The 27,381-nt window shown below is 46.2% G+C and overlaps 1 protein-coding gene across 1 annotated transcript in view; it reads right to left on the bottom strand.

Moving 5' to 3' along the window:
• Positions 1-26,542, bottom strand: part of LOC144099518 (lanC-like protein 3) — a 38,496-nt gene extending 11,954 nt beyond the window's left edge. Inside the window, exons 1-4 of the mRNA XM_077632882.1 lie at positions 25,807-26,542; positions 5,194-5,320; positions 3,744-3,867; positions 2,934-3,149 (exon numbers count right to left, since the gene is read on the bottom strand). Coding sequence (XP_077489008.1) covers positions 2,934-3,149; positions 3,744-3,867; positions 5,194-5,320; positions 25,807-26,228 — 889 coding nt within the window. The 5' untranslated portion in view covers positions 26,229-26,542. The remainder of the gene's footprint in view (positions 1-2,933; positions 3,150-3,743; positions 3,868-5,193; positions 5,321-25,806) is intronic.
• Positions 26,543-27,381: the final 839 nt, after the last annotated feature.

The following is a 27,381-nucleotide window of genomic DNA, read 5'->3' as shown; positions in this document are numbered from 1 at the left end:
GGGTCTTAGGCATGCGAAACGGGCTACCTACCTTTAAAACACAATTTACAGCACATTTCACATGCACACACACACAAAACAATTGCAACTCAGCACCAAGAATGTTTGCATCGCAAGTGCATTATGAGCAGAAGAAAGCGGTGATTTTCGTCTAGCGGTGTTTTTTCACTATAGTTAGAACAATAGTTCGTACAAGACTTAAACACTGAAGCGCTTTGTCAAACTCTTTTTTGCACAGTACATTTTCACTTTGCTGAGGTATTCGAGCGCGTCCTTGCACGGCACATCCGGCATTGGGTCGACATCGTTTCTCTGTCCGATTCATCGTCGGTTGCAAGCTCCACGCCACTGCGCACCGCTGCGACAATCGCATCATCTGTGCTTGCTTCCTCGCAGACAGCTAGCTCATTTTCACCAGCATCGACATATTCTTGAAACGTGTCTTGCAGAAAAGAAGTTTCCCTCAACGAGGCCGGACCACACGTCAGCGTTGACTGCCTCATCGACGACATTGCTCTGCTCATCAGCTTCAAGAACTTCGGCATTACATACGAAGCCAGCCTTCCGAAAGCACTTGCTTACTGTTTCGTCTCTTACCTGCCACCATGAAGCAACAACCATGTCAATTGCAGCCCTTAAATGCACCTTAAGGGGCTGCTGAACGCTCTGAACACAACAAAGAAATTGCTGGAAAATAAAATAAAAATGACAGCTGCGCTACTGCTTCTACCCCGCACTTTGTTCAGCGCATGCCTGGATTGGGCGCTACCAGCATGATGTATGCGCCTCCCCTTTCTTCGGGTACTTTGAGGCTGCCGGGCCACCTGCTCCTTCTCCCTCTTTCTTTTCGTCACGCGCATCCCACGGTCTCTCTGCCGCGGGCTGCACCCTTCGCCTAACAAAAACCGCACTTTAACCGACATTCTGGTTTTCGCGCCTGTTTATTAAGCGGTCTGCCTATGCATTGAGTTCTATGGCAGGAATACCGGTGGTTCGAAAAACCCGCATTATAACCGGTTCTGCTCTAAAAACAGTTACGCTATAAGTTATCTCCACTGTAATGTGTTCGATTGCTTTGCAACATACGCATGCTAGAGAAATAGGTCTGTAGTTTTCTAGTACACTTTTGGGACCGTTTTTATGAATAGGAATGATGTGGGCTGCCTTCCACTCTGCAGGTAATGAAATGGTATATAATGATTTATTAAACAGAGCTACTAAAAAATGCGCAATTTCTTGTGAGCAGGATTTTAATACCTGCGACGGAATGCCATCAGGACCGCCAGCCGATTTGTTGTTCAGATTGGAAAGAAGCTTGAGAACACCGTTATATGTGACAGTAACTATAGGCATATGCTCGTAAACTATTTCTTGTATTTCAGGCAGTTCACCAGTGTATGTCTCAGAAAAACACACTTTTAAAACAGGAATTCAGACAGCAAGCCTTCTCATTATCATCAAGCACTGTTTTCTTGCCAACTGATAAACTAGGGTCAGTGGTGGCCTGTTTACTATTTACTTTAACAAATTTCCAAAATTCTTTAGGATTAACCCTCAACTTTGCATCAAGCGATGAAATATAAGGTTGTTTATTTACTTTTATTTATTGCTTAATTTTGTAGTTCTTGTGACGTATTTCCTGGAAAACAGACTGATAGCGAATACGAAGCGAAGCGTACAGGCGGCGTTTCTTGTTAATTAGTGAGCAAATTTTCTTATCCACCCAAGGTTTGTTGTTCCCACCCCTAGTTGTCGAAATTTTGGAAGGTATGTATTTTTAGATTAAAGCCTTAACTTTATCTCTAAAAAATTGGAGGACGCTTATGCTTTCCCTTTAAGAGTGGAAAGCCACATCCTGTTGCAGCACTGCCAGGGAGTGCTACTTGATTGCCCACACAGCAGATATGTCAGCCGCATCACTTCCTTTCCTTAAAATCAATTTTCATTTCATTTTCCTTCCCTTTCAGGGTTGTCCACAGTGTCCCTTCTTTTTCTTGCCCTGGGGGGGGGGGGGGGGGGCAGTGGCTTACACTGGGAGGAGGAGGGATTTTTCGCTCATGGGGAGGAGGAGAGATTTTTCATGTTACCTGCCTTAAAAGATCCAAGCTTCATCTATGTCTACTGACTGGCTGACCTCATAAAAAATAGGGAGCATTCTGGTCCAGTAAATGTAAAATTATTCTGGTCCAGAAATCAAACCAGGGGACATCGCTTTACCAAGTAATTACCAGTACAGTAGCTACTCAATTAAGAGCCATCATCAGCTTAACTATACAATGTACAGGAGTAAGGCCTCTTCCATTGGCCTACACTTTATTTTTTGTTTGTTTGAATACCTCCTATTAACCCTGTCCTGTGCGAGTTACTGCCACATTATACCTGCAGACTTCCTAACCCTGTCTGCCCACCAACAATGAGTAATTACTCCTTTAATCAAACCAAATATACCTTGGGAGGATTTCCCTGACACAAATTGGAGCATCATCATTCCCAACTGACGTTGTTGATAAACTCACCCTTGCCCTGCTATCTGCTGGCTGGCCTGGTTAGCTTAGTTGGCAGAGTGACTGCCCCGGACAATACAGTAGTCTTGGCTTCAATCCACCGACCAGGTTGAATTTTTCTTCAACTGTGAAGTTACTGCGCAAGCTGTATACCTTTCCTTTGTAGCTGCATGGCTGCATTTGGCTATGGGTGGATGGTAATTACTTCCATACATCAAGTCTTGTACATCACCTGGTTCATCAAAAGTACCTAGCCCCTACCAGTACAGAAAATAAAAAAGATGAGAAGAAATAAAAGGAAGCAAAATAACTATAGAGCAACAAAACATGCATATGCGATATTTTTTTTGCCTCTGAAGGTGCACTAAAGGTGATTTGGCGGACCACTGCCTTCATTCAGTACTGCCACCGGATTGGTCCTCGTATTACCTGGTGCTCCATGGCACCAGTGGATGAGCTCATCCTGTGAGCGGCGTGGCTTGGTGACGTCTTCCAGGTCGCAGGGGAAGTTGCCACGTGGCGTCTGCACATGCAGCAAGAAGTCCACCGATGCCCGGATGTCGCGCTCCACAGTCTGGTCACCCGCCACAAACCAGGGAAAGTGCAGCAGAGTGAGCAGAATTGAAGAGAGGCCATGGGCAGCTCCTGTGTGGGCATGACCAGCGGATGTTATCACGCTTAGGTTAGCTAGGGAGTTTTACTAGTTAGTTTTGTGACAAATTTCTGAGGCTGGAGCTTTGTGCAAGGAAGGGGGGCCAAAGAAAGGCATACAATAGTGAAGTAAAAATGAGCGAACAAAAATGGCTAATAAAAAAGGCAACAGCTAGAACTCCATCTTTCTAAGGTTCTCAATTTTGCAAACAAATTTTAATTCCTCAGTGATCGCAAGCAGAGCTGAACATATTCATGAACTTGATTTCATGGACTACTTCAAGCTTCAATCACAAATGTTTGAAGAATATCATTTCGAAAGAGAAGACAATTAAACAGGCAGAGATACAGGACACAGCAACTGCACTAGTCTCGCGTGCCACTATTATCAGTTGTAAATTTTTCTAATGCTAATAACTCATTATGTTAGAAAAGAATTTCACTTGTCTACATTATTCAGGTCTTCACCCTTTCCGTATATTTTACATCTTTGCAGCTACTGATCAGGGGCCAGCTGGCAAAAAAAGCAATGCCAACCAGACATCAAGCAAGCAACATCAAATCATCAGGTAAGGGTAGATTGCTCACCCAAGTATTCAACATCGTAGTAGGCGTACATGAACGGACATGGGCTGCGGTGCTTCTTAGCATACTCCCGGCCGGACTGCACCACGGAATGGAGCAGCAGTGCAATCTTCTCATCGGGAACCACCTGCAGCATTGCATGTGCGACTTTACCATTTTTTGGGTACTGCAATTCTCACCTTAGATCCACCCATGGTTACAGCGGCCTTTTCAAGCAGAGAGTGTAGAAACAGTGCTATGAATGAAGTGCCATTTCACAGGAAAGCTAAGTCTGCATTAGCACATCAATCACAGGAAGCCAAGCAGAAGCTGGAAACATGAACCTGTGCTTTCCTAGACAAAGTGTATGAAAACATCTACTTGCACAATGATTAAAGCTCACCATAGGTTCTCTCATAAATGAACACGATGTTAGAATCCATCCACTCGGCTCACAAATTGCATTAGTAGTGGATTTTATTTTTTGAAAATTCATCTACTTCTTTCAAAGTTTATTTCACAATAAGATTTTTGTACTTTTTCCTCAGCAAATTAATAAAGTCTAATAATGAATTCTGTCTTTTTTTCTTTTTTGCAACACGCAATGCCCCTGTGCATCCAAGGTCACAGAGTTTAACTATGCTTTTATATCTGCATCATCATAAGCACTTAAAATGCAAGTAATTATGGCATAAATGCTCATATAAAGTTGCACAACGAAATTTTGTCACCATAACAAAAGTAAAAATGCAGAAGTTGCGATCAGGCAATGAGAAAAAATAAGTGAAGTTTAGTTCTAGAAACATGGCTGTCATGTTTCGGTTGCAATCTTGGTTGAATGAGAAGGCCCTCATGCCCTCATTACATGGCTCTCATGCTGACAGCAGTACTGGAACTGTCATTAGCCAGTCCGGAAACCAGAACACGATACTTTTTCATGTCACAAATGCATGCTTTTGTGATGATGGTGGCTTGTTTCAGTTACAAACACTCTCAATGTCCCTAGTGAAAAAATCTATTTAACCAAGCAACTTCCATGACAGCTGGTGAGCAGACAGCAATATGCTGGCAGGCAATGTCTTGGTGAGGCTTGATAAGGAGGTGGAGTGCTCCGGTGTACACCAACGTGTCCAAAATCACAGACCAATGCGTCATTATGCACCATAGCAGTACTTAATCCAGATACTATAGGCTCACTGTGCCTCTGGCTTCAGCTGTTTTTAATTTTTTCCCTGGTATCAAGAGTACTACCCCATAAGCAGCGAGATGCAGCATGCATGTCAAGCATACTGGCCTTTTTCGGTTAAAGCAAAGTTTTAGAAAATCAATTAGGTATGCTTCTATCAGTGTTTTTTGCTTTAAACTGAAAAATCAGACCTTTTTGCATTAGTGCAGAAGAAACCTTGGAAATACATTTTTTGCTTTTTTGAGTGGAATCTGACAAGTCCAGACGATTTCCATAGACTGCACACACCTCCCGACCCAGTCGTGATCGAAGGTAGAGGAGACCCGTGAGGTAACCGGCGCGGCCCACAAACAGCTCGTCGCTGCCACAGTCCAAGAACTTGACTGGCACACAGATGTCGGCGACAGCCGCATACCTGCGAGAGAGGGACATACCACTGGCGCTTGACTGAAAATCCATCCAAAGGACAAATTAAATAGACAAGTTGTGGCCTTCGGTGATAATTAGCAGGCTTCTGCTATAGCTTGTATGGAAAATGGAAAAGCAAAAATTTAAAAAGACAACAGACTGAAAAGGAAAATGCATGATACAAGCACTGTGTCCCTTCTCAGTCCGTCATCTTTTTTTATGCTGCATTTTTCAAATATGAATCAGTATCAACTCAACCAACTAACTAGAAACCATACTTCAGCATTTACAGCTGTCATGGGCAAAGCCACTTGTTTCTGTGAGGACGCATATACAGTGGACTCTCATTAGTCCAAATTCAGTTAATTCAGACAAACATTTTACTGAAACTGATGCTTTAGTGCCGTCAATATCAAAGTTATCAAAAGGGCTTGAGCTAATTTGAACATACTTTCGATTCCCTTCAAGTCTGAATTATCATCAGTTGACTGTACATGCATATTTTATCTAAACGCCACAAATTAAAAAAAAAAGACATCCCCTATGCCTCTTGGTTTCAGTGACTGCTAGCTTCCATAAGCCCCTCTTCTCCCTTCCCTTGTCTGCTCATCATCACGGCACCAATGTAAGAGCCCTGAAGTGCCACCTTCATGCCACACTCTACGTACTAGCTTTCTCCATTAATGTTGTGCTGGGTGATAAGTGCTAACAATGCTAACACAAGGTGCAGTTTGTTGATGATACTGAAATAAACAGTATTAGTGAAATAAACAGTACTAGTAAGTTTGCACTTGTCTTGTGTGTCATTCGTCATTCTGCATCACTGTATTTTTAAGTAGAGCATACATTCCCAAATATGCTGTCTTCAGCAAACAAATCACTCGTTTTGAGAAAACAGTAATTACAGAGCTTGCGTAGAAGGCTATTTTGGTCACTGATCCCACACCCTAGGATGTTCACATCCCTACAGTTACACCAGGAGATCCAAAACTGGGTGTCGTGGAAACCAGGGGTTCTGCAGGCTGCTTTGTGGGTTCCACGAGCACCCACACCGGCCTGTTAACAAGAGTGAATTTTTTTTCTGTGCAAAAGCTGCAGAGAATGTTGACAAATGGCCACTAAGAGAAGTGTACTATTGCTCAAAAAACTTAAGAGCCCCCGAGATTTAAAAACAGACACGTCACTGCGTTCCTGCGTCGCGATGTTACCACTCCAAACACGCTCCGATTGAACGGACTCGGTTAAGGGAAAGCCAGAATGAACACAAGGCACTTGCATGCGAGTAATGAGGAAGCACTGGAATGCTATTCCATTCTAATGCCATTCCAAGGCTTTCCTAATTGCATTCTATTCCCTTGTAGTTAGTGCAGTTGTGAGCACTAGTACTGACTATTACTGGCTAAAATTTCGCACTTCACGCCTTTGATGACGCCACACCATTTAAACCAATCACGAGTGTTGTAACCCCGCCACTTTTTGGGTGACGCTGCACTCCTAACACAAAAACGCCAATATATGGGAGTAAAAAAGGGAGTATGTTGTCCTCCCGTTTATGAAAGGGTGCGTGCTAGAGGACAACCTACTCCCTTTTTTACTCCTTTCTGTTTAGAGAGTGGGTTTTCGTCTCGATGACTGCCACCAAACGCTTTCGCATTAATACTGATTGAAAGAGGCCACCGCGGTCACTACGACCTTGCCATGATGAGGGCGGCCACTTGGTTCATCGCGGTCTAAGAAAAACTTAATAAATCGGCGGCTCCGTTCCAAGGATTGGCACTTAGTGTAAATGGTCAAAACAATTTTTTCACAGTTTACAGTCTATTGTCAAAACCACTCCATAGTCCCTTAAAGCATTAAGGGACAGGCAGAGCCATGCAACACGGGTACACATACCCAACTATCCTGGACAAAAGCATTTCTGAATGGGAAAAAAGTTTATGAGCGCAATTTTTTCATATATCGCAAGATTTCACTATAACAATCAATATACCCACAGATCTCCTGTCAGCAGGCTTGTATTTTTTTTTCCTATTAACGATTTTGCTGTCGTCAAAAGCGTTCCCCCATTGGTTTTCGATGGCAGCCTTAACTGTACGAAACGAGCGATAGATACAGTACATAAAAGAAAGATTTTGCCATGCATCGGAAGCATCGACCATTACCTTCAATATTCCTAGACCAGTACCTTAGAGTTTTGCAATATTCCAAACATTTATGCAAGAATGCTGGACACGATGTGAAGAATAACATAACAGTGTCCCTATAGAACAGTTTGACTCGTATAACAAGAGAGCTATCCACGAAGAACTTCTAAGCACCTTCTACTCGCCACAGTTCACGCATGGAACAAGGCCATTTTTGGCTAATCGATAGTATGGCCAGCTACCTCTCCACTGTGGGAGTGACGTCGTAGGTTGCCATCAGGAGGGTGCGGTGCAGTCCATTGCTGGCAAAGCGTGAACACCAGCTGGCGAAATAGACGAAAAGCGAACATTGGGGCCACACCTCGAGTGGGACCATGCCTTCCACATCCCCTTAGCGACGCCCGAAAACAGAGCTTTGGATGCGCAATGCCACACCACATGCGGCGTAACCCAGAAGGCGTAGCCCGCTTCACCCTCGAGTTTGGGTCATTTCATGCGAAACATCTAGGTCTTAAATGTTTTTGCCAAAAAAAAAATGTATTCGTGAGGTGAGCTTAGCTTGCACGTTTTGCAAAGGAGTGAAACCAGGCACTGCTCGATAATTGATAAAAAACAAAATGTTTATAAAACACTGCACAAATTTTTCAATGACATTTGCACAGACTCTGGCTTTCGATATAATTTAGATCATGCATTTTTGACCGATACAATTTTTTTTAGAATTTAAATAAAATTACAGTATCTTGACATTTTTTTTAATATCAACTTCCTCTCGGAAATCATAAAATGGTCATCTTGCTTCCCTACATGCCTATTATAAATAATGTTACAGCTGATAAATCTGAATATGCTGAAGTGAAATAAAAAAATTGAAGAGGACACTTAGGGTATTAACTTAGGGCATTAAGGGTATGACACGATAGCATAGTGGGTTAGACTTTCCATTCTGAGCAGTTTGACACCTTTGAACCTTTAAATTAATCAATCAGGCTCTAAAGTTTTTTAATTAGCATCATCAAGCATTGGCTTTTCATTCTGAGCATTTCGACACCTTTGAACACCATTTTTCATTTTTTGGTTTCATTAATCAATTAATTTACAATGATTTCATTACCTCGTCATCACCTATCACACACCAATCAATCATCAATTACTAGAACCACAAATTATCATGATACGACATTATGCGAAAAGCCGTCGGCATAGTATAGTAGTCAGCATCGCGTGTTGGAAATAATCGGGGGCTGCGTAAAAAATCGTTTGGTTTGGTTTGGTTTATGGGGGTTTAAGTCCCAAAGTGACTCAGGCTATGAAGGACGCCGTAGTGAAGGTCTCCCGAAATTTTTTGACCACCTGGGGTTCTTTAACGTGCACTGACATCGCACAGTACACGGGCCTCTAGAATTTCGCCTCCATTGAAATTCAACCGCCGCAGCCGGGATCGAACCCGCGTCTATCGGGCCAGCAGCCGAGCGCCGTAACCACTCAGCCACCGCGGCGGCTGCGTAAAAATTAGTATCAGGGAATTTGTGGTTCTAGTGAATGATAATTGATTCGTGTGTGATAGGCGATGGCGGTTTATGGGGGTTTAAATACCCAAAGGGACTAAGGCTATGGGGGACGCCATAGTGAAGGGCTCCGGAAATTTTGACCACATCGCACAATACTATAGGGAAAAAATTTTGATTTTTTTGGGGGGAAAGGAAATGGCGCAGTATCTGTCTCACATATGGGCCAACAGCTGAAGCGCGAAGGGAAGGGATAAAGGAGGGAGTGAAAGAGGAAAGGAAGAAAGAGGTGCTGTAGTGGAGGGCTCCGACCACCTGGGGATCTTTAACATGCACTGACATTGCACAGCACAGGGGCGCCTTAGCGTTTCACCTCCATCGAAACGCAGCCGCCGCGGTCGGGTTCGAACCCGGGAACTCCGGGCCTCTAGAATTTCGCCTCCATCGAAATTCAACCGCAACGGCCGGGATCGAACCCGCGTCTTTCGGATCCGCAGCTGAGCGCCATAACCACGTGCACTGAGCCACTGCAGCGGCCGATAGGTGATGACGAGTTAATGAAATCATTGTACTTAAAGAAATGAAAAAAATTGGAAAAGGCGGCTCGAAGGTGTCAAAATGCTCAGAATGAAAAACCAATGCTTGATGATGCTAATTATGAAAATTTAGAGTAACTGATCAATTAATTTCATAGGTAGACACTTTCGAAGCGCTCAGAATCGAAATCCAATTATTGCAGATGCTAAGTATCGGTGTATATCGTCGTCCTAATCAAAGAATCTTGTAAAAGAAAAATTCTAAAGAGTCGGATCAGCATCAGATGACGCACCAAACGGCGTATGCTATCGCGTCAACTCATAAGCACAGCATAGGAGTCCTCCAACGTTTTTTTTTTACGTAGCCCCCAATTATTTCCGACATGCGGTGTCGACTACGCCGACGGCACTTCGATCGAACGAGCTGTATACGCTATCACGTAAAACTGGAGGACGCTTAAGCTTCGCCTACGCGACAGCGTGTTGCAGCGCTGCCAGGGAGGTCATGAACGGGTGCCACGCCTTGCCCGTTGGACAAATCGCTCGGAGTCTCTAAGAGGGCAAAAACAGCCTATTCCCTGCCCGAAGGGATCACGAATGGGCTGCAGTGAAATGAAAATGAAAATTGGTTTTCGGGAAAAGGAAATGACCCGCCGTGGTGGCTCAGTGGTTAGGGCGCTCGACTACTGATCCAGAGTTCCGGGGTTGGAACCCGACCGCGGCGGCTGCGTTTTTGTAGAGGAAAAACGCTAAGGTGCCTGTGTGCTGTGTGAGCACTTACATTAAAGATCCCCAGGTGGTCGAAATTATTCCTGAGCCCTCCACTACGGCACCTCTTCTTCCTTTCTTCTTTCACTCCCTCCTTTATCCCTTCCCTTACGGCGCGCGCGGTTCAGGTGTCCAAAGATATATGAGATAGATACTGCGCCATTTCATTTCCCCCAAAACCAATTAAATTAAATAAAAAAAAGGAAATGGCGCAATATCTGTCTCGCACATCGGCGGACACCTGAACCGCGCCGTAAGGGAAAGGATAAAGGAGGGTGTGAAAGAATTAAGGAAGAAAGAGGCGCGGTAGTGGAGGGCTCCGGAATGATTTCGACCACCTGGGGATCTTTAACGTGCACTGACATCGAACAGCTCACGGGCGCCTTAGCGTTTCGCCTCCATCGAAACGCCGCCGCCGTGGTCAACTGCAGTGACAATGCTCCTCAAATTGGCCGCTCCGTTGTGATTTTAGAGGGAGGGAAAGGCGCAGTAACAGTCTCACGTACCAGCGGACACCTCAACCACGCCGTGAGGGAAGGGATAAAGTTTGGGGTGAAAGAGAGAAGACAGAAAAAGAGAGGCCGTAATGGAGGTCTGCGCCTCCGTTGGCTCGCATTCGTTGAAAACAACAGCACAAAGACGCGCGCATCACAGGCACTAGGGCGCTTCCATCATATCGCGCCTGTTGACACCCGCACAAAACATGATGTACACAGGTCCGGTCACCGCTGCCTGCCCTTCTGGAGCCAGAAGATTTCGTGAACAATGGCGCCCACGCTGCCGCCCGCAGGGTCGAAAGCATCGTGGTATCACCGGGCTCCGCGTTCGGACCAGTCGACGTCTTCAAAGGTTTCGTCTGCCGGTCCCCCAAATTCAAATCCACAAGCCCCGTGTGATGTCAGTGCACGTCAGAGATGTGTCCAGACGACGGGCCACGAACTGGTCCGCGGAGCGGTCACGTGGGGTAACGTGGGATAACGTGGGGGCCGCGCGCGCACCGGCCGTGTCTGGCCGACGACAGCATCCACACGACGGACCAAAAGAGCAGGCGACAAGGCGGGCCAAACCTCCGTGATCAACTTGCAGCAACGCACTTCTCGCCCTTCGGCATTCGGCGGCGAGAGCAATCGGAATCCGCCGCCGCGGCAGAGATTCCACCTAAATACCCAGCGGTAAGCTCGATCGGTCCGGGAGAGATTTCGGACGCGGCGAGGAAGTTGCATTCCCGCGGCAACAAACAGCGGCGCGCTTCGAAGCAGGACCGTTCGCTTCGGACTCAATCTGTCGTTGTTACAGCCCTTTTTGAAGCGAAAGCTTCACTACGCCAGGTTTCCAAGAGGGTAGTGCAGTTCCATTTATGACCGTTCAAAGCTTTACAGGTCAAACCATGGAACAGTCACGAAGGCCAGGGTGGCGCATATATGCCAAACCAAGATGGTGGGCCAACCCCCAAATCTCTCGAAGGTCAAGGTCAAAGGTGCGACACGCGTCGAGAAGCGACGGAAGAGTGCGGCTGCGAAGAAACAGCAGAAAGTACTTCAGGCGGTACGTCTAACCAGCGACGCAAAAGGAACGTTTCGCTTCTCACCAGGTTTAAACAAAGCTAAACCACCGCTAATTTTTTGTTGTGTTCACTGGCCATAAATGGGGCACTCATATTTCGCCCGGTCTCACTTTGCCTATAAGAAAACTTGACTGAAAGATTTGCTTTATTTTTTATTTAGTGTGACGATTCTGCCCCTTCTAGGCTTAAGAGGAGCGTAGGTTTGTTGACAGAAATAGTTCCCGTCCGAAGAACCAGATGGCGCCACTAGGCTGAGCTTTTGAATACGCTTAACTAAAAGTGGAAAATGTGAGAAATGCTGTAACGTCCCAAAAATGCCTGCGTTTAGCGTACATAAGCGTGCAACGCTTATGGTACGTAGACAGCGTCATGTTCTTTTCTATTCACATCTGAGTCTGCTGCTAGCGCCGACGTTGCGACGAATTTCGCTCGCTCTCGGCAGTGTGAACGAGCCATAAAGCTGCACTAAGGCTAAAAAGTAAAAAGGGAAAGACCAGTGTGGTGTAGTTGCCAGATTTGCCAGCAGTCGCCAGACAGTGTACGAGTAGGATAAAAAGTCTGTGGTACCGTGGTCCGCCGCCAGAAAAAAAAAAATGTTCGCGCATTTCTCGCGCGTATAGTGAACTAGTTGCCTATACTGGCGCGATTCAGTACGCGGATTTCGTGGACTGAAAGCGAATCCCCACGTGACCGCTAGCTCGCGGGCCACAACAGGTCCGTGGTAAGTCGTCTGGATACACCTTCAAGAACCCCAGGTCGCCCAAATTACCGATGCCCTCCACTACGGCGTCCCTCATAGCCCGAGTTTCTTTGGAACGTAGAACTCCATAAACCCAAAATCAAACCGAATACGGTCATAACACCATCTTATCGTACCTCAGCGCAAGCTATTCGCATCTACTTTCATCTCTACAACGTAGATGGCACTGCTTTGCCACGGCTCATGGCAGTCAAAATGTTTTATAGACTAGGACGCGATTGTTATCGGGTCCCGTATCAAAATTCGCAGACTCGTAATTATTCATGCGCGCATCAGTGCACAAAGACACTTCACGAAGTCAATGACCACAACGCATGCTCGCCTCGCAACTGAAAGACCTGGGTTCGATTCCTCGTACCTCCACAAATTCTATATTCGGAGATTCTCGTTTTACAACGCCGACACCGGCTTTTCTGCGGCACGGGGCCCTTAACGCTGTCGCATTTCAAATGTTTGCAGTTGAGCTCTTGCGCCGTTAGTTGTGTCGTTCCTGCGCGCCTCTTCACCGCAGAGCACACCAGCGACGACACTGTGGCCAGGCGAAATGTGCAGTTCTCGTTCCTGAGTGAGGTCTCCACTGCAGCATGCAGGCATTGTGTAGTCGAACAGATATTAGAGTGAAAATATTTTTCTTACTGCTGTCGGGGCGGCACACGCGCCAGCGAGATTGTTATTCAGTGTGATCATTGTTATCAAAGCCATGACACGTGCAAAGGACGCGAGGCCGGTGCCGCGGTCTGTTCGGTCACTCGAGAGGGAGCCACCTCCCCGTGAGCGGCGGCACTGCGCTCATCGCCAGCACGATTCGCTTGACTCGAAGCCGTGGTGAGGACTTGGCTCCGTCACGCGCGCTCTTATTCGGACATAAATAAAGGACTGGTGCTACGGGTGCCATTTTCTTCCGTTTTCTTGCTTCAAACGACGCGCTAGACACTGATATACAAGAAGCACCTCACGGCATTCGCTGACCACGGCTGAATAATGTATAACTGATTTCTTCTTGACACTGTTTCGGTTTCATCAAGCGAACGACGACTGTGACGTGAATTTGATGTTGATGTCACCTGAGGCGCAAAAAAAAAAGGCCGATATAACAGCTGATACGTCGTTTGTTGTAGTTCTATACTGAAGCAGGCTGGTTTAAGTGCTGTAGTGAGTTGAAACTACGTGTCAGCCCTTAAAATGCCGTTTTCTTTCGCGCATCACGCGACCTAAACATAAACTACACGTCACAGCCATCATTCGGTTGATGAAACTGGAACCGAAACCGCATGAAAGAAGAAATTCAATTATATATTTAGCGCTCGTAGGCAAAAACCCCGCGGTGATCCATGCATTCTAATGTCTAACGTATCGTTTAAAAGAAGGAAACACGCAATAAAATTAGGTGTCTGCAGTCCATTTCTTCTCTTGGCTTCCTGGCGACGTCAAAGCGGGTCCGTTCCAAAAGCGAAAGCGATCTCGCTTAACCCGCCGCGGTGGCTCAGTGGTTAGGGCGCTCGACTACTGATCCGGAGTTCCCGGGTTCGAACCCGACCGCGGCGGCTGCGTTTTTATGGAGGAAAAACGCTAAGGCGCCCGTGTGCTGTACGATGTCAGTGCACGTTAAAGATCCCCAGGTGGTCGAAATTATTCCGGAGCCCTCCACTACGGCACATCTTCTTTCACTCCCTCCTTTATCACTTCCCTTACGGCGCGGTTCAGGTGTCCAACGATATATGAGACAGATACTGCGCCATTTCCTTTCCCCAAAAACCAATTATTATTATTATCTCGCTTATCGCATGCCACCCGCCGAGTGTCATGCGATATAGCTCCCGCCCTAAAGATGCACAACTGCCCGTGAGGGCAACCTCTAGTGGCTACCTGACCATGAATGTGTCATGGCAAGTGCCGTGCTCTGCGGTGAAGAAGCATTAAGCGACGCAACTTGCGGCGCGAGTAATAATAATAATTAATAATTAGTTTTTGGGGAAAGGATATGGCGCAGTATCTGTCTCATATATCGTTGGACACCTGAACCGCGCTGTAAGGGAAGGGAGAAGGAGGGAGTGGACGAAAAAAGGAAGAAAGAGGTGCCGTAGTGGAGGGCTCCGGAATAATTTCGACCACCTGGGGATCTTTAACGTGCACTAACATCGCACAGCACACGGGCGCCTTAGCGTTTTTCCTCCATAAAAACGCAGCCGCTGCGGTCGGGTTCGAACCCGGGAACTCCGGATCAGTAGCCGAGCGCCCTCACCACTGAGTCACCGCGGCGGGTGCGGCGCGAGAGCTCAAATTCGAAAATCTTTTTCCTCAAGTTGGGAGTCCACAATACGTTTGACGAGCTAAGGGAAGCACAAATAGGGTCCAAAATGTACAGGCTCCAGCAGTCAACCACCACCCAGCGCTCCTCCGAAGGCTGGGCTACATAAGTGAAGAAGTGGAAGATAGGGTTGCGGGCATACCTGATAACATTCGCCAAACACTCAGGGTGTGCCCAATCCCTCGCAACATGGACCCTAATCTGCACGCAGGGAGAAGGGCTGCGAGAGCAGAGTATGTAGTAAAGCACCTAGCTGAAAAAACAAATGTAGTGTACACAGATGCGGCTTTGCATCGATGGAACAGAAACACGAAGGAACACAGAGTGGTATAGGTGGTGGTGAACCATCAAGGGGACCTAGTCACCAGTATATCACAGAGCGGCTGCAGAGTATCCGAGGGGGAAGAAGCTGCTGTTGCGCTCGCAGTAGCTGAAGGATACCGCAGAAATAAATCGCTCACAATAATCACTGACTCCAAAGAAGCATGCAGGCACTACACTAATGGTAGGATCAGCAAGGGAGCGCTACGCATCATCCTCCAGGCGGGACCCCCGAACAAAGAAATTCAGCACAAAATTTTCTGGGTGCCGGGGCACACCGGGGTGACTGGGAATCAGAGGGCCGACGATCTAGCTCGCGAGCTTACCAACCGAGCAGATACATCAAGTGACCCTGAGCCCACCACAACGGTGGAACCATCGTACGCGGAAATCCTAAATCATTACAGAGGGTAGCGTATCCTCCACCACAACAACTATTAACGCAATATGAGGCAGTCGGTTGGCGTAGACTGCAAACAGGAAGCTTTCATAACTTACACATACTTCACAAAATGTTTCCGAACCAGTACGCGGACACATGCAAGTGGTGTGGAGCCCCCCCCCCCCCCCCCCCCGCCTTTATACCATATTACATGGGAGTGTAAAAACAATTATTCATTCCATAAACTAAAAGAGCCCAATGCGGAATAGTGGGAGAGCCTGCTCACCAGCAGCATGCTGGCGGTCCAAAAAGGACTGGTTCAGCATGCGTATGAGGTAGCAAGACTCAGTGGGGCCCTGGAATAAGGGCACCACTCCTGGAAGACTCGGAACTTCAACATGAAGACACCCGGGTACCGCTGAATCGACCAATTTTTGGCGCCAATAAAGTTTCTCTCTCTCTCTCTCTGCCTTCAAATGAAAATAGTTTAGACTAAAATTTCAGAAATGAAAGGCAATAAACTGTTCCACTAAACCCGCCATCGTTAATTTTTTTTTTTTACTTCGAGCCCCTCAGGCTGAAATAAAAGGGTGTTTTATGGCTCAAAACGCACTTTTCTGCAACTTCAGTATATTTTATAGGTAATAGACATCTAGGGAAGCAAGACGATCGTTCTTTATGTCATAAAGGAAGTTGATATTTTAACAAAAATGTCAAAATACAGTAATTATTACATTTTATGTAAATTCTAAAAAAAATTTATGGCGTCCAAAAATACATGATCTCAATCATATCCAAAGCCAGAGTCTGCAAATGTAATTAGAAATTTTGAAGAATATTTTCTAAAAATTTGCATTTTTTATCGATGACTGAGCGGTGCCTGGTTTCTCCCCTTTTCGAAACGTTCAAATTGCGCTCACCTCATGAATAATTTTTTTCGACAAAAATATTTCAGGCTTAGATTACGCAGGCTGCGATAAGTTTTCGTGAATTTTTTTTTAACAAATCGGGATGGTCGAGCGCACGTCTGGGACAAGGCGTGGAATGACCCATTTACGAATCGATCCGCGGCGGCTCAGTTGTTAGCGCGCTCGGCAACCGATGCGGAGTTCCCGGTTTCGAACCCGACCGCGGCGGCTGCGTTTTTATGGAGGCAAAACGCTAAGGCGCCCATGTGCTGTGCGATATCAGTGCACGTTAAAGATCCCCTGGTGGTCGAAATTATTCCGGAGCCCTCCACTACGGCACCTATTCTTCCTTTCTTTCGCTCCCTCCCCTTACGGCGCGGTTCAGGTGTCCAACGATATATGAGACAGATACTGCGCCATTTCCTTTCCCCAAAAACCAATTATTATTATTTCGAGCACCGCGATCAGCCCACTGCGCCCAACGAGCATCAGTGCGGCGATGTTGGCGGGGGCTTTTCTCTGCAAAAAAAGAATGCAGTGGTTAGCTGGTCTCAGTCGCTGCCTTTGGCCGTTTGTTAATTACGTGTCTATGCCTTAAAAGGGCGTAGACACATAACTTTTCGGTGCGTGTTTTCTTCTTTGTAATAAGGCATTAACCATTACACATGGATTACCAGGAATTATAACGGCCGCTATATAACTTATATTCGAATTTCTTTCTCGCGCTGTTTCGGTTCCAACAGCCGAACGATGACTATGACGTCAAAGAGAGGTTACAGGTCACGTGAGGCATAAAAAAACAGCAATATAATCGGTCCTTCCAGATTCCTTGTAATTCCGACTCTTGAGAAAGGCTGGCTTGAGCACTTTACTGAATTAAAACAATGAAGCCGCGATTATATCGCAGTTTCTGCATGCCTCACGCGACATATAACGACTTTCACGTCACAGCCATCGTTCGGCTGTTGAAACAAAAACAGCATGACAGAAGAAAATTCGATTATAAATTATTTAGCGGTCGTAGGCAAATATCACATCCTTATTCATGCGTAGTAGTGTCTTCGGCATCATTGTAGAGAAGAAAACATACCACCAAAATTGTCTATACTACTTTGAGGGTATGACCCGACAGGGTTGTTTATTTGCTTCTTTCGTAATTAGCATCTTTCTAATTACACATTCATTAGAACACATAGTAGGCATACAAGGCCATGTGACAGGCACACATGGCCTTCCTTTAACCAAGTGGAAAGAAGAATGTGCCTTAATGACCTAGGTGTAGCATGTCTGACACAATCTAAGGTTCATGGTTTCGTTTCCCGAATAATTACCCTCATTTTTCATTTCAGCGTAAAAATTTTACTTTGCATCCTCATAGGCCATAACGACATTTCAGTCACGATATGACCTCACCGCCACAGTTAACTCAATTTTAATCACTTTCATAGCACAGCTCAACGTGTGACGTCACAACCCTCTCGAGCAGCCCTGAATCTGTGCGACAAGGCGCATGGCTTCTCCACGCAACGTCCGCTCTAACGCTGTCGCTATAAAAATGGCGCATGCATATTTTCCTGCTGCAACTAGCGGTTCTGTACGGTACATTCAGTGGAAGGAACCTGAGACGAAACGCCCTCTCTGCGTTAAGGAAGAAATTGATCTTCACGAAAGGAAATGGTGCAGTATGCGTCTCACTTCTCGGTGGGCTCTTCAACCGCGCCGTGAGCGAGAGACCTTAAGAGGGCTCCGAAACAATTTCGGCAACCTAGAGATCTTTAACGTGCATTGACACACGGGCGCCTTCTGCGTTTCTCCTCCATGGAAACGCGGCCGCCGCGCCCGGGTTCCAATTTCAAAGCCGGGTACTCCGGCTCAGTAGCAGAGCTCTCCAACCGGTCCGGTATCTGCGTAAGCAGAGCTAGGTGTATGGGAGGAAGATAGCGTTTCTCTTAAATCCGCCTGGTGGCAACTGCAATCATGGTCGCATTTTTAAAAGACTCTACACATTTCTTTTCAAATAGGCTTTTTAAGTCCAAAGAGCGCTTTTTTCAGCATACCATTGTAAGCCGTGTTGAATATCAGAATACAGCTAAGACGCGCTAACCAGCGGGCTGGTTAACTAATATTGAATAGTTAACTTTTTAACCATTGTCTTTGGGCTCCTTAAATATAGACAAAAATCCATCAGTTTTTAGAACTTGGAAAACGCGGTTACCCTCCGAGCTAATGCCCAACAAATTCTGTCTACACCACGCCAAAATACATGCGCTTTTGTTAAGCTTGCAAGCAACGCCACTTCTAGAGTGCACGTAACTCGTCGAAATAGCCAAAATTTGTTGGGCCACAGCGCCGGAGGTAACCGCGTTTTCCAAGTTGTAAAAACTGATATGGATGTTAATTACGGTGGGCTACACGCCTCTTAAAGGGACTATGCAATAAATTAATTGACATTACGTAAAGCAGACGAGAGATAGGCATTCGATTACTCGTCACCCCAGTGCTAGAATTTTTCAGTTAGCATCAATAGCAGCGAAGATATAGATGATTAAAAATTACGCTCCTCCTCTCAACCCCTCAACTCGTACACGAGGAGCACCAGAAAAAATAAAGAGAACAGCTCTGGGACTGGGCCCCACCCATGAATACGTCATCCACTGACGTTTATTTTGCAACTTCCGGTTGTCGCTCCTAGCCCCCCAGCAGCAGCGTCGCCGGCTTGGCGGCATCTCTTCGGTCTCTTCTTCCTGGATTGCGGCGCGCGTCGGGTTTCTTTGCTTGTCATCTGTGGTAATTAGCAGTAATAAACCCGGACCTCGAGGTGCGACTGCTCGCTTTTACGGCCGCGATTGGCATCGAGCCCTATGCGTGCGCTCGAAGAGCCGTCCGAGTGACTCCGGAACTCCCGACAGGAGGAGGCGGCAGAGGAAAATTGAAACCATATGGGCGAAGGCAATGCCATGGCCCGCGCGACGGCACGAGCAGACGATTTTCACGGCTACCGGAAGTGTGCCCATGACGTCGTGGCTGCCGTGGCTCCAGCGAATGAGAGCGTGTGGTGGCCTGGCGACGTCATGGTACAGTGACGTCTTTGTTCCACGATTTTAGTTCCAAAATCGGTCACTACGAGTACACCACTCGGCCAGCGAATTTTGAAAAACACGGTTTTTAAAAGTTCATAATAAATTGCCGGCTCAGTTCTGAAGACTCATACTTGGTGTGAATGCTTCTTAGCATCATTTATAAGTATTGAAAACATTTACAAGTGACTTTTTATTCGTTGCATAGTCCCTTTAAGGAGCCAAACAGTAATAGTTCAAAAGTTAGCTATTTAATAATAGCTGACCATCCAGATAGTTAGCACGCCTTGGCTGTATTCTGCTGTGCAGCATCGCTGACAACGCTATGCCGAAAAATCCGTCAAATCAAATTCGAAGTCAAAAAGTCTATTTTTCAAAATTGCGTAAATCTTAGGTGAAACACCCTGTATTTCTTTAAGCAAATAAGCAAACTCCACGCGACGGGCCAGCCAGCATCACCTAGTTTGTCTAGGTGGGTTAAGTAAGGCCAGCGTGCGAGGCGCGAACCCCGCTGCAAGGGTGAGAAAAGAGAACGAGAAGGAAAGAGCGCGCCAGCCGAGCGAGCGAGCGCGCGCAGGAACGTCTGGGTCGTCCAGCGCAAACATCGCAAGGTCGATGCATCGTTCACAGCATGGGTGCCGGAGGCGTGGGAATCATGCACGCACAGACTGCCGTGTCGGCGAGCTGGCACTGTTTTGTAGCGTGCTGCCAGAAGAACGTGAAGTTGACAAAACGGCGCGCAGACCAACTCCGAGGGAATTTCCCAGGTGACGCTCTGTGTGCTTGCACAGCCGAAGGCCCGAAAGCGGAGCAGCACTGCGGCGTTACGCGGGTGTAGGGTTTATTTTTCCTGTCTCCTGCAGGCTTCAAGGCGCGGTACCGTGTAGGATGAAAGCGGTTCCGCTCCCGTGCGCACCGCGAACAATGATTTAAAACGGAATGAGCACTGGAGCCCATTAACTTTCTTCGAAAGCGCGCTCGCAACCAGTCGTCAACTGCGGTGCACTGACGTCCCATGTTTTCATGTCCGCCGTGCATCTCGTTTCAGAGACCCGCGAGCGCAGAGCAGACGCGCAATGCATGCAGGCTATTCGAAATTTGAAACAGACGCAAGCTCCTACCAATGACAAACAATTAAAAAGTATGTGGCTTACACAGCCCCTAAGCCGTGCATATTCTCACGGGCCGCTGTTTAGTAGTTTGTCAAATTTTTTTTTAGCAGTCAATTGGTAACATGCTTAGAAAGCAACTCAGCTGTCAGTTTAATTGGTGCACATGCTCATAGAATTTCGTCTGCATGTGCACACGAAAACAAGCTTTTTGTATCCGTTCATTTGCACTTTGACTTATAAGTATCATTGATCCTGGACAAATGGCCCAAGCAATTGTTCTGTCACTGGAAAGCTCCAAATAACATTGAATAGCAAAAAGTCTTGCTCACTGTTGACAGCACTTGCCAACAAATTCATGATTGTGGATGGTAACAGTAGAGGAAGCTAGTGCAGTGCAAACTACACAGCATTAACTACACAGTTAATAGCTAGAAAACAAGCTTCAAAATATTCTCTCATAATCAAAACATATCTCACAATCAACATGACTTTGCACCTATTCAAGTTTTCTGAATCCAGGAAGTGGAGTGTAAGTACATTAGATAAAAAACTATTAAGAAGTGTCCAGGGCCCGAAAAGAGGCAGCACCACAACAAACAATAAGCTTTACTGGTAGTACTAATAGCACAAATGTTATTAGGCATATAGAGGTCTGAAAAAACGTAGTTATCAATTGCTCATTAGTGTCCACCTACCGGACTAGTAGAGAATTTTCTTCAATTGCAAAGTTTCTGTGAGAGCTTTCTTTCATGGCCTTATGACTGTGCTTGGGTGGATGCTAATGAGCAATTACTCCCTCATTTAAAATGTACTCCACCCTAAATTATTCTCATAAAACACATTGGACAAATAGGCAGGTTAGGCAGGGTTTCTGGCTGGGGTGTCTCTCTTCCTTAGCACTACCTAAATACTACACAATGCCAGAGGTGCTCTCCGATATCAACTCTGACCATGACACAAGTTTGCTTTAACTGCGCTTCAGTGTAACACCTGGTAAGGAGGTCTGCTTATTTAGTTAGCCTTTGAGTAGGTTGCTGACAGACTTGGTAGAATTTTCTCTTGAGGGCTGTCTCTCTTTAGCACACATCCCCAATGATGAGGCCGTACCATGAGTATGTCTCCCAGTATATTGCTTTGTTTGATAAGTAAGAGGTTTTGTTAATAAAGCAAACACAAAACCCTTTCTCTGCCTTTTCCGCAGAACAAACCATCAAGATTATCTCCTTTTTTCCAGAACTAGGCTACACATTTTCAATTACTTACTGTCACAAAAAGAAGCACATGCATTTCGGTGAGGCACTCGTGTTGCATAGCTCAGGCATCACCCCACAACATATGTCTGGCCAGTTTTTCCAGAGACAACATCTCACTTGATGAGATCGCATCTTAAAAATGCTTCAAAAAATGCTTATAGGAGGTAAAGTTTAACACAACAGCTCCCTATGTATATAGGGACTCTGAGCTAGCACTGAAAATCGAAGAACAGCTATGCAAACTTCTCTCATCAACTAAGATTTACCGCATTGTCAGCCTTGCCCTAATAAGGCATAATACAAGACACTATCATCTGGTTCTTCGAAGAGACAACACGACTCTTTGCACAAACCTCTATCTGCCTATCCTTCCCTCACTATCTTCTCCCTTTTCCTTCTTTAGCTGCAGCTGAGGCGCTTAAGGCAGCAGACAGCAGTTGCCAAAATGGGCACCCATCTCTTCCTTCCATTTTTATTTTATTTATAGATCTATATTTTTGTAACTGAATAAATCACAACTGATTTACCAGTAATCATGGCATAATGAATCAGATCAACTCACTCGAGTTTATAGCAGGATGCTCAGCATCACGAGACTAATCTCAGTGCAGTATTAGAATGTCTCAACCTGTTGTCCATAAGACAATTTATGTGAAACCCTACCATCAAAAGTAAGAGGTTTTGTTAATAAAGCAAACGCGAAACCCTTTCTCAGCCTTTTCTGCAGAACAAACCATCAAGATTATCTCTTTTTTCCAGAACTAGGCTACACATTTTATATTACTTAGTGTAACAAAAAGAAGCACATGCATTTCAGGATTTCTTGTTATTATATTTATACATGCCATGTTTAAATGTGAATGGCTATAAAAATGCCAAAAGCAGTGATAACTAGCAAAAAAGATGACCAATCTGTTATCTAACACTAATCGACCACCTGTCGCTGGTATAAGCAAGATTACTGTTGCACAACAAATGTACAACAGATAAGGGCCTGGAGAGTTGACAGCAGATGCTAACTGAAGCAAAAAATAATGAAGATATTCTGTTACTTTGTTTCACAGTGGATGATCTGCAGCAGTCAGTTTTAAGTGCGAGGAAGTTCCAAGGTATAAAAATTCAAATGAAAGCAATCTCCGACTCCTGTAAGAAATTGGTTTTCAGTCTTGAAGAAACAGTTTGTGCATCATTAATCTGTGCTCCACACGCTATTGAAAGTGGCAGAGGTTTTCGAGCTTCCACAGCACTCCTTTAGCTGCAATCTTTAGACATGTAATAGTAATATTTCTTGTAAAGTCACTAGACAGCTGTGCATTTTATCATCCAGTTGTTTTTAGGACTGTATAGATTAAGCCAGCATTTTCCTTTTGCTAAAAAACATGGCATTCCCAAACAGAAGTTGGGCCAAAAAAAGCTTCCAGTGAGAGCAAAAACGTCTACAGACTAGTGGTTTCAGTTTAAACTAATTTCAGAGTTATCCTTGCAACCAACATTCATTGATTTTTACATTTATAATTAAAATGTCAAAAACGCCGATAAAGGGTACCACCGCAATGGACACACTCAATATCAATACCTTCTGTCGCTTTAATAAACCTCCACTCAGACTGACTACTACCAAAATTTCAGTTCTCGTTTTTACAAAATGAAATAGCTTTGTTATTTTATCATGCCACTAAAAACTAACGGAACTTCCTATCCACTCACTGGAAACTTCAGCAGTCATACAGGCATTGTAACGGAACTTCCTATCCACTCAGTGGAAACTTCAGCAGTCATACAGGCATTGTGGAATCAGGGTGTAGATGAGCCTTATGTCACAATCCTGGAAGATATGTATAGAAACTGTGCAGCTACCCTAGTCCTCCATACAGTCAGCAATAAAATTCTAATAAGGAAGGGCGTCAGGCAAGGGGACAGGATCTCGCCAATGCTATTGACCACCTGTTTACAGGAGGTATTCCGAGGCCTGAATTGGGAACAGTGGCGAATAAGAGTTAATGGGGAATACCTAAATAATCTGTGATTCGCTGTGACATTACCTTGCTGAGTCACTCAGGAAATGCACAGCAAATAATGATCAATGAGTTAGACAGACAGAGCAGTATGGTGGGCCTAAAAATTAACATGCACAAAACCAAAGTAATGTTCAACAGTCTAGCAAAGGAACAATAGTTCACAATTGGCAACGAGGTGCTGGAAGTGGTAAAGATAAGTCTACTTAGGGCATGTAGTGACAGCTGATCCGGATCATGAGTGGGAAATAACTAGAAGGATAAGAATGGGGTGGAGCAAATATGGCAGGTTCTCTCAGATCATGAATAGCAGGTTACCTATATCCCTCAAGAGAAAAGTATACAACAGCTGTATCTTACCGGTACTCATCTACGGGGCAGAAACGTGAAGGCTAATGAAAAGGGTTCAGGTTAAGTTAAGGACAACGTAGCGAGCCATAGAAAGGAAAATAATAAGTGCAACGTTAAGAGACCGGAAATGGGTAGAGTGGGTGAGGAAATAAACGTGTGTTAATGACATCCTAGTCGAAATCAAGAGGAAGAAATGGGCTTGGGCAGGGCATGTACTGCGAAGGCAAGATAACCGCTTGTCCTTAAGGGTAACGAAGTGGATTCCAAAAGAAGGCAAGCGTAGCCGGGGGCGGCAGAAGGTTAGGTGGGCGGATGAGATTAGGAAGACTGCAGGCATAGGGTGGGCGTAGCAGGCAAAGGACAGGGTTAATTGGGGAGACATGGGAGAGGCCTTTGCCCTGCAGTGGGCGTATTCAGGCTGATGATGATGATGATCCACTTCAAGTCTCCTGAGAGATTATTATTTCGTGTTTAAGGAAGCAACTGTAGGGTGCTTCTTGTGGTTTGCCTTTGCTTTAAATTTATGAAGCCCTTAACTGCAAACATTTCTTTTCCAGCATTCTTCGTCGTTAAAATATTTGAGGCATCTGAACTGAACTTCATTCTGCCCTATCGTGGAAGCCATCTCAGCTGAGAACATACTTCAGGGAATAAAGTAGGAATGAAGTGTAAACGAGAAAGCGTGGCTACCTTCGTTGCATCAATTCTGTTGTCTTGCTGTCATGTTGTGGTCTGTGTCTCTCAAGGAGGAAATCCTTAATAATCCATGAACCGTACAGACAACAACAAAAACTGTAAATATCAATGCACAAAAAGATAGAAATAAGCTGAGAACCAGGTAATATTAAAGGTAGTGAAGTGCAGTACAACTGCATGTTACAGATATACCTGATGCTCAGTTGAAGTTGTTTTTGAAAAAAAAAAAATTAAGGGTGATTGCTGTTCTTCAATCCAGGCTTAAACAAGTCGGAAATCTTAAAATAAAGATGATTTTCATATTAGACATAAGCAGCGTGCTTTTTCTTTTAGACACTGTCCAAAGGAGCAAAAAATCATTTGTGAGAGCAGACTTATCTTCACAAATAAATGAACACTACTACTGGCAACAAACAGCACACCACCCAAGTGTTCAGCTACTCACAGTTGCCACCCTAGTTCAAAGCACAATATGCACGCAGCTCTGGGCGGATCGGAAACAAAGACGAAATAACGCAGTTCAACGCTAAACGTCTGCCACTAGTACGCCACATTTCACTCAAACAAGGCAGGGCTCAACAAATGACAGCTAAAGGCGCATCAACAAAGGAAGTAATTCACACCTATACGGAAGAATCGCGCGTGCCGTCGTGCTATATGCCGTACTGGAACGAGGCATCAGCAATCACACACCGTTATCGCATTATTCGATGCTCCACTCATGCGAAGTGCGCGAAAGCAAACAGGCGCGCTTCGCGGCGGCGATATTCGTTTGTAAACAGTGGCTCACCTGGCCAAGAAGTTGTCGCAATCGTCGTTGCGTCCCACTTCGGCGGCGACTACGGCGGCGAGCGCCCAGACGCCCGCGCTCCCGAGCAGGAATGCGGACTGCATGGCCCGGTCTGCGCGCACCTGTGGCTGGTCGCAGTAGCTGAGCGCGTGCCCCAGGTAAGTCTGCGCCTTGGTCAGCAGCCTCGAGCGGTCGGCAGCGAAGTGGGGGCTCTGGGCCACGCGATGCGCCATGAAGGCGACGCCGGCCACGCCGACGTACAGTCCGCCGTCGCAGTCGTCGAAGCCCGTGCCCTGGTGCGTGAATACGCGCTGCACGGTGTCGCGGCAGCGCTCGACCCACAGCTCGCGCTCCAGTGGGATCGGCGCCCCGTCGTAGTCGGGAAGCGTGTTGACGAAGTAGCGCTTCGGCTTGGACGACATGGTGGCCTCGTCTTCGCGGCGGGCCCCGTCGTCGCTCGGCCAGCGGACGCTCGTCAGGAGGTTACCCAGGCCTGCAGCCGCGCACGGCCGGCTGAGGGGCCGGCGATCACGGGGGCCCCACCACGACGCACGGAGGACGCCGCACACCAACGACCTGAGAGCGACGGCCACTTTGCGCCCCGCGCTTTGCTAGCAGCACGTCGTCGACCGTGGCCCGGGCGCCCACTGACCTACGGTATTGTTCCTAGGGCGCAAACACCAACGCAGCCTCCACCTCGCCACTCACCACTCGGTGACGCGCAGCCGCTACTGCCGTTGTCTCGGTGCGCCAATGCCGTTCGGCTCGTCGCCGGGGGCTCCGACTACGCTTGGCTTGGATGGGTGACTCGCGCTCGCTCCTGCCATCGATTGGCTGAGAAGTCGAAACTGAAACTCAAACCAGAGAGCGCGGACTTTTCAAATTTGTTAATACGAGTAAAAAAAAAAACGTCTATGTTAATGGACGATCTGTCAAAGAGGTACAGACCATGAGAATACTGGGGTTGTATTTACAAACAAATGGAAAAAATACTGACACACTCACTAAGCTAAAACGCACGGTAGAAGCGACGGCGCGATTACTCCGCCGCATAGCTAACCGCAGACAAGGGGTGAGGGAAAGAGATTTATGCCGCCTAGTGCAGGCCTTTGCGCTGAGCAGGATACTCTATGCCACCCCTTATCTGAAATTTTCGAAAGCAGAAAAGGACAAATTGGATAGCATGATACGGCAGGCCTATAAGGCTGCGTTAGGACTCCCACTAAATGCCTCAACCGAAAGGCTTATGAGGTTAGGAATACATAACACCTACAATGAACTGAAAGAAGCCCATTTAATGGCTCAAACAGCGCGATTAGCCAATTCCAGAACTGGCAGGAGTATTCTTACCAGGCTCGGAATTAACTTTCAACCTACGAATAACGATGCTAAAGTAGACTTACCCCGCGCCTATAGGACGGCCCTACTAATCAAACCACTCCCCAAAAACATGCACCCCTTACATCATGAGGGTAGAAGACAAGCACGAGCCAAAGCCTTACATAAGAAATACAGACAGTGCGCTGCAACACTTTATGTAGATGCGGCAGAATACAAAAATACCAATGCCTTTGC

The sequence above is a fragment of the Amblyomma americanum genome, chromosome 7, assembly GCF_052857255.1.
Source record: "Amblyomma americanum isolate KBUSLIRL-KWMA chromosome 7, ASM5285725v1, whole genome shotgun sequence".
Classification (NCBI taxonomy): domain Eukaryota; kingdom Metazoa; phylum Arthropoda; class Arachnida; order Ixodida; family Ixodidae; genus Amblyomma; species Amblyomma americanum.
Note: the sequence above shows the minus strand (reverse complement) of the source record. Positions and strands in the feature narration are given on the sequence as shown.